This window comes from Nicotiana tomentosiformis, chromosome 11 (assembly GCF_000390325.3).
Source record: "Nicotiana tomentosiformis chromosome 11, ASM39032v3, whole genome shotgun sequence".
Classification (NCBI taxonomy): Eukaryota; Viridiplantae; Streptophyta; class Magnoliopsida; order Solanales; family Solanaceae; genus Nicotiana; species Nicotiana tomentosiformis.
In genome coordinates, this window is record NC_090822.1 from 62,266,782 (window position 1) to 62,279,465 (window position 12,684).

The following is a 12,684-nucleotide window of genomic DNA, read 5'->3' on the forward strand; positions in this document are numbered from 1 at the left end:
CTATTTCGAACGTCCAACTAATAACAAAAGAAATCCTTTTTGCAAAGTAATATTTGCAAATCTTGATGCGGTCTGGTAGGGTAGAGATTTCCTGTTCTTTCTGGAATCTCTCGTAATGAATATGGAAGCTTCGGGGCATTGATTGCTCTGTTCCTCCAAATGTTTTCCACCAGTCATAGAACCATCTTGGTATGACTGACTTAGCTGCTTGTTCGCTGTATTTTACGAACCATGTATGAGAACCCGGGCGTAGGTACATAAAGTTATACCATGCATCCATATAATCTTTAAAATTATATGTTTGAGGTTTAAATTGCACAGAGAGCACAATTGGGGTGTGCAAATGATCCATTCCCCATTCAAAGGGACTCATAATTTTATGAATGGTAAATCTAGAATACTTGATATTGTCAGGGTCTTTGTCATCCCTGAGGGTATGTTCAAAACTAACTGATCCTGTATCTGTAAGGATAAATTCATAATACCTTCTTGATTTCAGAGGGTCACTGGTTTCAACATAGTTTCTGTTTGTATAACAGGGTCTGATCAAATCTTGTTTGTCGAAGTTTTCGTATCCTTTGTCCAATGCTATCACTTTGATTGGTGCTTTGGAGATTATTTCAAATGTTTCTTTTTCTTGAGAAACTGGTTTTTTACCTTCCTTTTTGGATGGTGTCTCTGGCTTGACTGCTTGTGCAAATGACTCTAGGGTCTTCATTTCATAATCTGAACTGGTGAGTGTCTTACCAGTCTGGCTTGTCGAAGCTTTCGAAGAAGCTTGTTGGAATGGTCCTTCTATTTTTGGAATAGTACCAAGGACTTTCATTGTAGCTGGTTTGTTTATAGTGGGAACTCTCGGAGGGGTTACCATTATATTAAGAGGTGGTCTTACGGGTAAGGGGGGATAAAAATCTGCTAGTGCAGAATACCTATTTTCTCTCTTTGGTGAGGCCGTGAAGGGACCCTTCTGGTTCGGTCTCATTTTTTTCCCTGTAGGAATTCTCTGGTTAGAAAGTCGGGTAAAAAATTTTCCTCACCTTTAATAAACTCAATTTGAAAATCAAAACTAGATAATAGTGCTTGCCATCTGGCAAAAATCTATTTTGAAATGAGGTTTTTAACATCCTTTTGTAAAATCTCTTTAGCTGACTTGCAATCAACTCTTAATAAAAATTCTTTATTAATTAAGTCGTCTTGAAACTTTGTAATACATAGTACTATAGACAAAATCTCTTTTTTGACTGTACTATAGTTTTTCTGTGCCGAATTCCAAATTCCGGAAGTGAAACGGACTAATTGTTCTGAAGAGTTCAAAGAGATTTGTTGTTTGAGAATACCACCGTACCCTTCATCAGAGGCGTCAGTTTCAACTATCATGAATGCCTCAGGATTAGGAATGCCTAGACAAGGAAGTTTTTGAACAATAGATTTGACTCTTTTGACAGTGTCAGTTTGTTCTTAACTCCATGGAACTGGATTCTTTCTGAGACGCTTGTATAGTGGTTCACAGATTTTCCTAATATCAGGAATGAAGTCTGCTACGTAATTAAGGCTTCCTAAGAACCTTTGTAATTGTGTTTCATCTAAGATTTCATCAGGAAATTTTGAGGAGAACTCAATGGCTCTACAGATTGGTTTGTAAGTGCCTTGGTAAAGATCATGTCCTAAAAATCTAATAGTCGTTTGAAACAACTTAATCTTCTTAGCACTTACTACAAGTCCATTATGTCTTACAACTTTAAAGAATGTATTTAAATGTTTAAAGTGAGATTCTATATCTTCAGAAAATATTAAAACATCGTCAATGTAAACAATTGACATATTACTGTATGGATTGAATATGTTATTCATAATGTTTTGAAATTCTGATGGGGCATTTTTTAACCCAAAAGGCATTACGTTCCATTCATATTGTCCAAAGGGGACATTGAAGGCAGTTTTATATTTATCTTTCTCGCTAATTTGAATTTGCCAAAATCCTGATTTCATATCAAATTTGCTATAAATATTTGCTTTATAAGTTCTTTTTAATAAGTCTCTTTTATTAGGTATCGGGTACCTAATCCATTGTAAAACCTTATTTAATGGTTTGTAATTAATAACTAATCTGGGAGCTCCTCTTTCCTTTTCTGCACTTTTATTAACATAAAAAGCTGCACAACTCCAAGGTGATTTAGAGGGTCTGATAATCTTCTTTTTAAGGAGATCGATAATTTTATTTTTACAAACTTCTATGAGTTCATGATTCATCTGAATATGTCTAGCCTTCGTGGGTATGGCTTGTTCAGTAAACTCATTAATATAAGGAAGTTCGACTTCATGCCTTCTTCTTTCCCAGAAGGCATTAGGTAATTCTGAACAAACTTCCAATTCGAGTTTTTCTTGGAAAGTTTTTATCCTTTCCTCCATTCCCGGGGTTTTTAAAGTTTATTCAATTTTGTGAAATTTTATATCATTTTTTAAATAATTTACCTAATTTGAAAGCAGGTTTATTTTAAAAATAGTCTTTGATTTGAGGAAGTCACTTTCCTCTTTGGAGATAGAATTAAGATAAGGGAATTTTATTTCCTTTCCTAAAATTTTAGTACAAATAGCTTCTAAATTATCATGAAATGGTTTAATCTGAGTTATAAAAGGTATACCTAAAATAATTTCTTCATTTATATCCCTGGTTACCGAAAAATCATTTATAAAACAGATTCCATCATTGCAAATGTGGGCTTTTAATAGTTTATAATCTATCTTTAATTTTTCTCCTGTGGCGGAATATAATTTTGTAGTACTTTTTTTAAAGTATTTGGTTGATATTATTCCTTCCATTATGCAGTTTCTATCTGCACCTGAGTCTAGTAATGCTAATTTATTAATCGTAATATCTTTTACCTTTAAGGTAATAGGAATATGATAACTGTGGGCTCTTACTTTAGTAATTTTTGCCACAGCTGTACCGCTAGTTGATTCTTTATTAATTTTTGAATTATCATCATCAGTGAAGTATTCTCCAATAGTTTCTTTTTTATTGGCTGCTTGTAATACTTCATTAGTAAGATTTTCCATTTCTATTTTGTCAAGTCTAAGCTTAACCATTTTTATTTCATCTTTTACAGATTTTAATTCTGTTTGGAGATGTTGAATAGTTGGTTTATCGTCTTTGACTGAAAATCTATTCATAACCTCTTTCATATTAAAGGGTTCTATTTTATGATGATTTCCTTTCTGATTAATAATGATATTTTTTAATTCTTTTAAGTATTTTGTTTTAATATCTTCATCATCTATGTGATTGATAATATCAAATAATACTTCTTTAGATTCATTTAGTAAGGACTTTAATAGAATTTTGTCCGCACATACATATTGTACCAGTGCAGTTACAGTTGTCTTCTTGAGAACTACTACTACTGTCTGAGCTATATGCCATGTTTATCATTTCATTGTCGCTGTCAGAATAGCTTTCATCTGATGACGACGATGATGTGCTGTTTTCATTTTGTTCAAGAATAGCAAATAGCTTTTCTTTAATGTTTTCATCAAGTTCTAAGGTATTAACCTTTTTCTTTTTCTTGTTGGTGACTGGGCATTCATTAGCTCTATGCCCTGTCTTACCACATGACCAACATTTATCACCATGTTCCTTTTTAGAACGTCTTTTAAATCTTCTTTTCTTAGGAGTTCTTTCCCTTTTTTCTTTACGCTTATGGCGTCTTTTTATTTTTTCAGAAGATTTCTTATGTTGTTTTGCTCTTTTAGATGGAGCAGCAATAGTTTTGAAACCGAAGTCTTGACAGAAACTTCCTAATTCTGTTTTGGATTGAAGTCTGTCTTTTTTTATAAGACTTTTAAGTTTTAGGTCTGTACATAAGTCAAGACCTGTTACATTAATAAAACTGATTAAATCCCCATATGTGAGATTGTCATAAGGGACTTGACCGTTAAATCTATCTTTGATTTTAGTTCTTACCTTTTCGGCAAATAATCTTGGTAAACCACTGATAAATCTTTCTTTCCAGAAAGTACTACCGCAGTCTTCTCTAATCATAACCTTTTCTATAAACATATCTTTATACCATCTAAAATCTATTAATTTTGGACTGTTAAGGTTGTTAAGAAGTTCTAGACTCCTGTCTTGGAAAAGTTTTGGTTCTCCGATATAGTGTTTAGCAATACAGTAGATTAAAGTTGCAGAAGCATCTTCTCTAGTTTCTTGCTCTGCAACCTGTATTCCTGATTCAGTTTTAATTATAGTAGCTCCTAGGATTTGATTTCTATTAAATTCTGTAAGATAATTATCCCACCAATTTTTTAACATTCCAGTGAATCCTGAAATTATTAAAGTTGCGGCATATTTATCCGAAGCTCTTTTCATTTTATAGGTAGTTACTGCAATACCGACTTCATGTAGTTTTTTGTAGATTTGGCTTTCAGCCAACCCATCTATGTTCCATTCTGTGATACCAATTAGAGGATCTTAAGTTTTATCTTTAAAATAGATAAAATAAATACGGAATTAAATAATAAAGACAGAAACACTTACTTGTTAAAAGAATGTAGCCCGTAGGCTTAGTAGTCGAGTAAGAGTTTGCTCGAACTCGAAGTAATGTAGCCCATAGGCTTAATGGTTGAGTGAGTGATTTCTCGAACTCAAAATAAGGGTAGCCCGTAGGCTTAGTAGTTGAGTGAGAGTTTGCTCGAACTCGAAGTAATGTACCCCGTATGCCTAATGGTTGAGGGAGTGATTTCTCGAACGCAAAATAAGAGTAACCCGTAGGCTTAGTAGTCGAGTGAGAGTTTGCTCGCACTCGAAGTAATGTAGCCCGTAGGATTAATGGTTGAGTGAGTGATTTCTCGAACTCAAAATAAGAGTAGATCGTAGGCTTAGTAGTCGAGTGAGAGTTTTCTAGAACTCGAAATAATGTAGCCAGTAGGCTTAATAGTTAAGTGAGTAATTTCACAAACTCAAAATAAGAGTAGCCCGCAGGCTTAATAGTCGAGTGAGAGTTTGCTCGAACACGAAGTAATGTAGCCCGTAGGCTTAATGGTTGAGTGAGTGATTTCTCGAATTCAAAATAAGAGTAGCCCGTAGGCTTAATAGTCGAGTGAGAGTTTGCTCGAACTCGAAGTAATGTACCCCGTAGGCTTAATGGTTGAGTGAGTGATTTCTCGAACTCAAAATAAGAGTAGCCCGTAGGCTTAGTAGTCGAGTAAGAGTTTGCTCGAACTTGAAGTAATGTAGCCCATAGGATTAATGGTTGAGTGAGTGATTTCTCGAACTCAAAATAAGAGTAGCCAGTAGGCTTAGTAGTCGAGTGAGAGTTTGCTCGAACTCGAAGTAATGTAGCCTGTAGGCTTAATGGTTGAGTGAGTAATTTCTCGAACTCAAAATAAGAGTTGCATGTAGGCTTAATAGTCGAGTGAGAGTTTGCTCGCTCTCGAAGTACAGTACCCTATAGGCTTAATGGTTGAGTGAGTGATTTCTCGAACGCAAAATAAGAGTAGCCCGTAGGCTTAGTAGTCGAGTGAGAGTTTGCTCGAACTCGAAGTATTGTAGCCCATAGCCTTAATGGTTAAGTGAGTGATTTCTCGAACTCAAAATAAGAGTAGCCCGTAGGCTTTGTAATCGAGTGAGAGTTTGCTCGAACTCAAAGTAATGCAGTCCGTTGGCATTATTGTTGAGTGAGTGATTTCTCGAACTCAAAATAAGAGTAGCCCCTAGGCTTAATAGTGAAGTTAGAATTTGCTAGCACTCGAAGTAATGTAGCCTGTAGGCTTATTGGTTGAGTGAGTGATTTCTCAAACTCAAAATAAGAGTAGCCCGTAGACTTAGTAATTGAGTGAGAGTTTGCTCGTACTCGAAGTAATGTAGCCCGTAGGATTAATGGTTGAGTGAGTGATTTCTCAAACTCAAAATAAGAGAAGATCGTAGGCTTAGTCGTCGAGTGAGAGTTTGGTAGAACTCGAAGTTATGTAGCCCGTAGGCTTAATGGTTGAGTGAGTAATTTCTCAAACTAAAAATAAGAGTAGCCCGTACGCTTAATAGTCGAGTGACAGTTTGCTCGAACTCGAAATAATGTAGCCCGTAGGCTTAATGGTTGAGTGACGGATTTCTTGAACTCAAAATATGAGTAGCCCGTAGACTTAGTAGTCGAGTGATAGTTTGCTCGAACTCGAAGTAATGTAGCCCGTAGGATTAATGGTTGAGTGAGTGATTTCTCGAACTCAAAATAGAAGTAAATCGTAGGCTTTGTAGTCGTGTGAGAGTTTGCTAGAACTCGAAGTAATGTAGCACGTAGGCTTAATGGTTGAGTGAGTAATTTCTCAAACTCAAAATAAGAGTAGCCCGTAGGCTTAATAGTCGAGTGAGAGTTTGCTCGCACTCGAAGTAATGTAGCCCATAGGCTTAATGGTTGAGTGAGTAATTTCTCGAACGCAAAATAAGAGTAGCCCGTAGGCTTAGTAGTCGAGTGAGAATTTCCTCGCACTCGAAGTAATGTAGCCCATAGGCTTAATGGTTGAGTGTGTGATTTCTCGAACTCAAAATAAGGGTAGCCCGTAGGATTAGTAGTTGAGTGAGAGTTTGCTCGAACTCGAAGTAATGTACCCCGTAGGCTTAATGGTTGAGTGAGTGATTTATCGAACTCAAAATAAGAGTAGCTCGTAGGCTTAGTAGTCGAGTGAGAGTTTGCTCGAACTCAAAGTAATGTAGTCCGTAGGCATTATGGTTGAGTGAGTGATTTCTCGAACTCAAAATAAGAGTAGCCCCTAGGCTTAATAGTCGAGTTAGAATTTGCTAGCACTCGAAGTAATGTAGCCCGTAGGCTTAATGAGTGAGTGAGTGATTTCTCGAACTCAAAATAAGAGTAGCCCGTAGACTTAGTAGTTGAGTGAGAGTTTGCTCGAACTCGAAGTAATGTATCCCGTAGGATTAATGATTTAGTGAGTGATTTCTCGAACTCAAAATAAGTGTAGATCGTAGGCTTAGTAGTCGAGTGAGAGTTTGCTAGAACTCGAAGTAATGTAGCCCGTAGGCTTAATGGTTAAGTGAGTAATTTCTCAAATTCAAAATAAGAGTAGCCCGTAGGCTTAATAGTCGAGTGAGCTTTTTGCTCGAACTCGAAGTAATGTAGCCCGTAGGCTTTATGGTTGAGTGACTGATTTCTCGAACTCAAAATATGAGTAGCCCATAGGCTTAGTAGTCGAGTGAGAGTTTTTCGAACTCGAAGTAATGTAGCCCATAGGATTAATAGTTGAGTGAATGATTTCTCGAACTCAAAATAAGAGTAGCCAGTAGGCTTAGTAGTCGAGTGAGAGTTTGCTCGAACTCGAAGTAATGTAGCCCGTAGGCTTAATGGTTTAGTAAGTGATTTCTCGAACTCAAAATAAGAGTTGCATGTAGGCTTAATAGTCGAGTGAGAGTTTCCTCGCGCTCGAAGTAATGTAGCCCGTAGGCTTAATGGTTGAGTGAGTGATTTCTCGAACTCAAAATAAGGGTAGCCCGTAGGCTTAGTAGTTGAGTGAGAGTTTGCTCGAACTCGAAGTAATGTACCCCATAGGCTTAATGGTTGAGTGAGTGATTTCTCGAACTCAAAATAAGAGTAGCCCGTAGACTTAGTAGTCGAGTGAGAGTTTGCTCGAACTCAAAGTAATGTAGTCCGTAGGAATTATGGTTGAGTGAGTGATTTCTCGGACTCAAAATAAGAGTAGCCCGTAGGCTTAGTAGTCGAGTGAGAGTTTGCTCGAACTCAAAGTAATGTAGTCCATAGGCATTATGGTTGAGTGAGTGATTTCCCGAACTCAAAATAAGAGTAGCCCCTAGGCTTAATAGTCGAGTTAGAATTTGCTAGCATTCGAAGTAATGTAGCCCGTAGGCTTAATGGTTGAGTGGGTGATTTCTCGAACTCAAAATAAGAGTAGCCCGTAGACTTAGTAGTTGAGTGAGAGTTTGCTCGAACTCGAAGTAATGTATCCCGTAGGATTAATGGTTGAGTGAGTGATTTCTCGAAATCAAAATTAGAGTAGCCCATAGGCTTAATAGTCGAGTGAGAGTTTGCTCGAACTCGAAGTAATGTAGCCTGTAGGCTTAATAGTTGAGTGAGTGATTTCTCGAACTCAAAATAACAGTAGCCTGTAGGCTTAGTAGTCGAGTGAGAGTTTGCTCGAACTCAAAGTAATGTAGTCCGTAGGCATTATGGTTGAGTGAGTGATTTCTCGAACTCAAAATAAGAGTTGCATGTAGGTTTAATAGTAGAGTGAGAATTTGCTAGCACTCGAAGTTATGTAGCCCGTAGGCTTAATGGTTGAGTGAGTGATTTCTCGAACTCAAAATAAGAGTAGCCCGTAGGCTTAGTAGTCGAGTGAGAGTTTGCTCGAACTCGAAGTAATGTACCCCGTAGGCTTAATGATTGAGTGAGTGATTTCTCGAACTCAAAATAAGAGTAGCCCGTAGGCTTAGTAGTCGAGTGAGAGTTTGCTCTAACTCAAAGTAATGTAGTCTGTAGGCATTATGGTTGAGTGACTGATTTCTCGAACTCAAAATATGAGTAGCCCGTAGGCTTAGTAGTCGAGTGAGAGTTTGCTCGAACTCGAAGTAATGTAGCCCGTAGGATTAATGGTTGAGTGAATGATTTCTCGAACTCAAAAATAAGAGTAGCCCGTAGGCTTAGTAGTGGAGTGAGAGATTGCTCGAACTCGAAGTAATGTAGCCCGTAGGATTAATGGTTGAGTGAGTGATTTCTCGAATTCAAAATAAGAGTAGATTGTAGGCTTAGTAGTCGAGTGAGAGTTTGCTAGAACTCGAAGTAATGTAGCCCGTAGGCTTAATGGTTAAGTGAGTAATTTCTCAAACTCAAAATAAGAGTAGCCCATAGGCTTAATAGTCGAGTGAGAGTTTGCTCGAACTCAAAGTAATGTAGCCCATAGGCTTAATGGTTGACTGAGTGATTTCTCGAACTCAAAATAAGAGTAGCCCGTAGGCTTAGTAGTTGAGTGAGAGTTTCCTCGAACTCGAAGTAATGTACCCCGTAGGCTTAATGGTTGAGTGAGTAATTTTTCGAACTCAAAATAAGAGTAGCCCGTAGGCTTATTAGTCAATTGAGAGTTTGCTCGAACTCGAAGTAATGTACCCCATAGGGTTAATGATTGAGTGAGTTATTTCTCGAACTCTAAAAAAGAGTAGCCCGTAGGCTTAATAGTCGAGTGAGCGTTTGCTCGAACTCCAAGTAATGTTGCCCGTAGGCTTAATGGTTGATTGAGTGATTTCTCAAATTCGAAATAAGAGTAGCTCGTAGGCTTAGTAGTCGTGTGAGAGTTTGCTCGAACTCGAAGTAATGTAGCGCGCAGGCTTAATGGTTGAGTGAGTGATTTCTCGAACTCAAAATAAGAGTAGCCCGTAGGTTTAATAGTCGAGTGAGAGTTTGCTCGAAGTCGAAGTAATGTAGCTCGTAGGCTTAATGGTTGAGTGAGTGATTTCTCGAACTCAAAATAAGAGTAGCCCGTAGGCTTAGTAGTCGAGTGAGAGTTTGCTCGAACTCAAAGTAATGTGGTCCGTAGGCATTATGGCTGAGTGAGTGATTTCTCGAACTCAAAATAAGAGTAGCCCCTAGGCTTAATAGTCGAGTTAGAATTTGCTAGCACTCGAAGTAATGTAGCCCGGAGGCTTAATGGTTGAGGGAGTGATTTCTCGAACGCAAAATAAGAGTAACCCGTAGGCTTAGTAGTCAAGTGAGAGTTTGCTCGCACTCGAAGTAATGTAGCCCGAAGGATTAATGGTTGAGTGAGTGATTTCTCGAACTCAAAATAAGAGTAGGTCGTAGGCTTAGTAGTCGAGTGAGAGTTTTCTAGAACTCGGAGTAATGTAGCCCGTAGGCTTAATGGTTGAGTGAGTGATTTCTCGAACTCAAAATAAGAGTAGCCCGGAGGCTTAGTAGTCGAGTGAGAGTTTGCTCGCACTCGAAGTAATGTAGCCCGAAGGATTAATGGTTGAGTGAGTGATTTCTCGAACTCAAAATAAGAGTAGCCCGTAGGCTTAATAGTCGAGTGAGAGTTTGCTCGAACTCGAAGTAATGTAGCCCGTAGGCTTAATGGTTGAGTGAGTGATTTCTCGAACTCAAAATAAGAGTAGCCCGTAGGCTTAGTAGTCGAGTGAGAGTTCGCTCGAACTCGAAGTAATGTAGCCCGTAGGCTTAATGGTTGAGTGAGTGATTTATCGAACATAAAATAAGGGTAGCCCATAGGCTTAGTAGTCGAGTGAGAGTTTGCTCGAACACGAAGTAATGTAGCCCATAGGCTTAATGGTTGAGTGAGTGATTTATCGAACTCAAAATAAGGGTAGCCCGTAGGATTAGTAGTTGAGTGAGAGTTTGCTCGAACTCGAAGTAATGTACCCCGTAGGCTTAATGTTTGAGTGAGTGATTTTGCGAACTCAAAATAAGGGTAGTCCGTAGGCTTAGTAGTCGAGTGTGAGTTTGCTCGAACTCAAAGTAATGTAGTCCGCAGGCATTATGGTTGAGTGAGTGATTTCTCGAACTCAAAATAAGAGTTGCATGTAGGCTTAATAGTTGAGTGAGAGTTTGCTCGCGCTCGAAGTAATGTAGCCCGTAGGCTTAATGGTTGAGTGAGTGAATTCTCGAACTTAAAATAAGAGTAGCCCGTAGGCTTAGTAGTTGAGTGAGAGTTTGCTCGAACTTGAAGTAATGTAGCCCGTAGGCTTAATAGTCGAGTGAGTGATTTCTCGAACTCAAAATAAGAGTAGCCCGTAGACTTAGTAGTTGATTGAGAGTTTGCTCGAACTCAAAGTAATATAGTCCGTAGGAATTATGGTTGAGTGAGTTATTTCTCGAACTCAAAATAAGACTAGCCCGTAGGCTTAGTAGTCGAGTGAGAGTTTGCTCGAACTCAAAGTAATGTAGTCCGTAGGCTTAATGGTTAAGTGAGTGATTTCTCAAACTCAAAATAAGAGTAGCCCCTAGGCTTAATAGTCGAGTGAGAGTTTGCTCAAACTCGAAGTAATGTAGCCCATAAACTTAATGGTTTAGTGAGTGATTTCTCGAACTCAAAATAAGAGTAGCCCATAGACTTAGTAGCTGAGTGAGAGTTTGCTCGAACTCGAAGTAATGTATCCTGTAGGCTTAATGATGAGTGAGTGATTTCTCGAACTCAAAATAAGAGTAGCCCGTAGGCTTAATAGTCGAGTGAGAGTTTGCTCGAACTCGAAGTAATGTAACCCGTAGGCTTAATGGTTGAGTGAGTGATTTCTCGAACTCAAAATAAGAGTAGCCCGTAGGCTTAGTAGTCGAGTGAGAGTTCGCTCGAACTCGAAGTAATGTAGCCCGTAGGCTTAATGGTTGAGTGAGTGATTTCTCGAACATAAAATAAGGGTAGCCCGTAGGCTTAGTAGTCGAGTGAGAGTTTGCTCGAACACGAAGTAATGTAGCCCATAGGCTTAATGGTTGAGTGAGTGATTTATCGAACTCAAAATAAGGGTAGCCCGTAGGATTAGTAGTTGAGTGAGAGTTTGCTCGAACTCGAAGTAATGTACCCCGTAGGCTTAATGTTTGAGTGAGTGATTTTGCGAACTCAAAATAAGGGTAGTCCGTAGGCTTAGTAGTCGAGTGTGAGTTTGCTCGAACTCAAAGTAATGTAGTCCGCAGGCATTATGGTTGAGTGAGTGATTTCTCGAACTCAAAATAAGAGTTGCATGTAGGTTTAATAGTCGAGTGAGAATTTGCTAGCACTCGTAGTAATGTAGCCCGTAGGCTTAATGGTTGAGTGAGTGAATTCTCGAACTCAAAATAAGAGTAGCCCGTAGGCTTAGTAGTCGAGTGAGAGTTTGCTCGAACTCGAAGTAATGTAGCCCGTAGGCTTAATGGTTGAGTGAGTGATTTCTCGAACTCAAAATAAGAGTAGCCCGTAGGCTTAGTAGTCGAGTGAGAGTTCGCTCGAACTCGAAGTAATGTAGCCCGTAGGCTTAATGGTTGAGTGAGTGATTTATCGAACATAAAATAAGGGTAGCCCATAGGCTTAGTAATCGAGTGAGAGTTTGCTCGAACACGAAGTAATGTAGCCCATAGGCTTAATGGTTGAGTGAGTGATTTATCGAACTCAAAATAAGGGTAGCCCGTAGGATTAGTAGTTGAGTGAGAGTTTGCTCGAACTCGAAGTAATGTACCCCGTAGGCTTAATGTTTGAGTGAGTGATTTTGCGAACTCAAAATAAGGGTAGTCCGTAGGCTTAGTAGTCGAGTGTGAGTTTGCTCGAACTCAAAGTAATGTAGTCCGCAGGCATTATGGTTGAGTGAGTGATTTCTCGAACTCAAAATAAGAGTTGCATGTAGGTTTAATAGTCGAGTGAGAATTTGCTAGCACTCGAAGTAATGTAGCCCGTAGGCTTAATGGTTGAGTGAGTGATTTCTCGAACTCAAAATAAGAGTAGCTCGTAGGCTTAGTAGTCGAGTGAGAGTTTGCTCGAACTCAAAGTAATGTAGTCCGTAGGCATTATGGTTGAGTGAGTGATTTCTCGAACTCCAAATAAGAGTAGCCCCTAGGCTTAATAGTCGAGTTAGAATTTGCTAGCACTCGAAGTAATGTAGCCCGGAGGCTTAATGGTTGAGTGGGTGATTTCTCGAACTCAAAATAAGAGTAGCCCGTAGACTTAGTAGTTGAGTGAGAGTTTGCTCGCACTCGAAGTAAT

General features: G+C 38.7%; 1 protein-coding gene across 1 annotated transcript; it reads right to left on the reverse strand.

The window, feature by feature from the left end:
• Positions 1-3,313: 3,313 nt before the first annotated feature.
• LOC104095057 (uncharacterized) lies at positions 3,314-4,366 on the reverse strand. The gene has a single exon (XM_009601108.2). It carries the CDS (start codon positions 4,364-4,366, stop codon positions 3,314-3,316), a length of 1,053 nt encoding a protein of 350 aa, XP_009599403.2.
• Between the last annotated feature and the right edge of the window lie 8,318 nt (positions 4,367-12,684).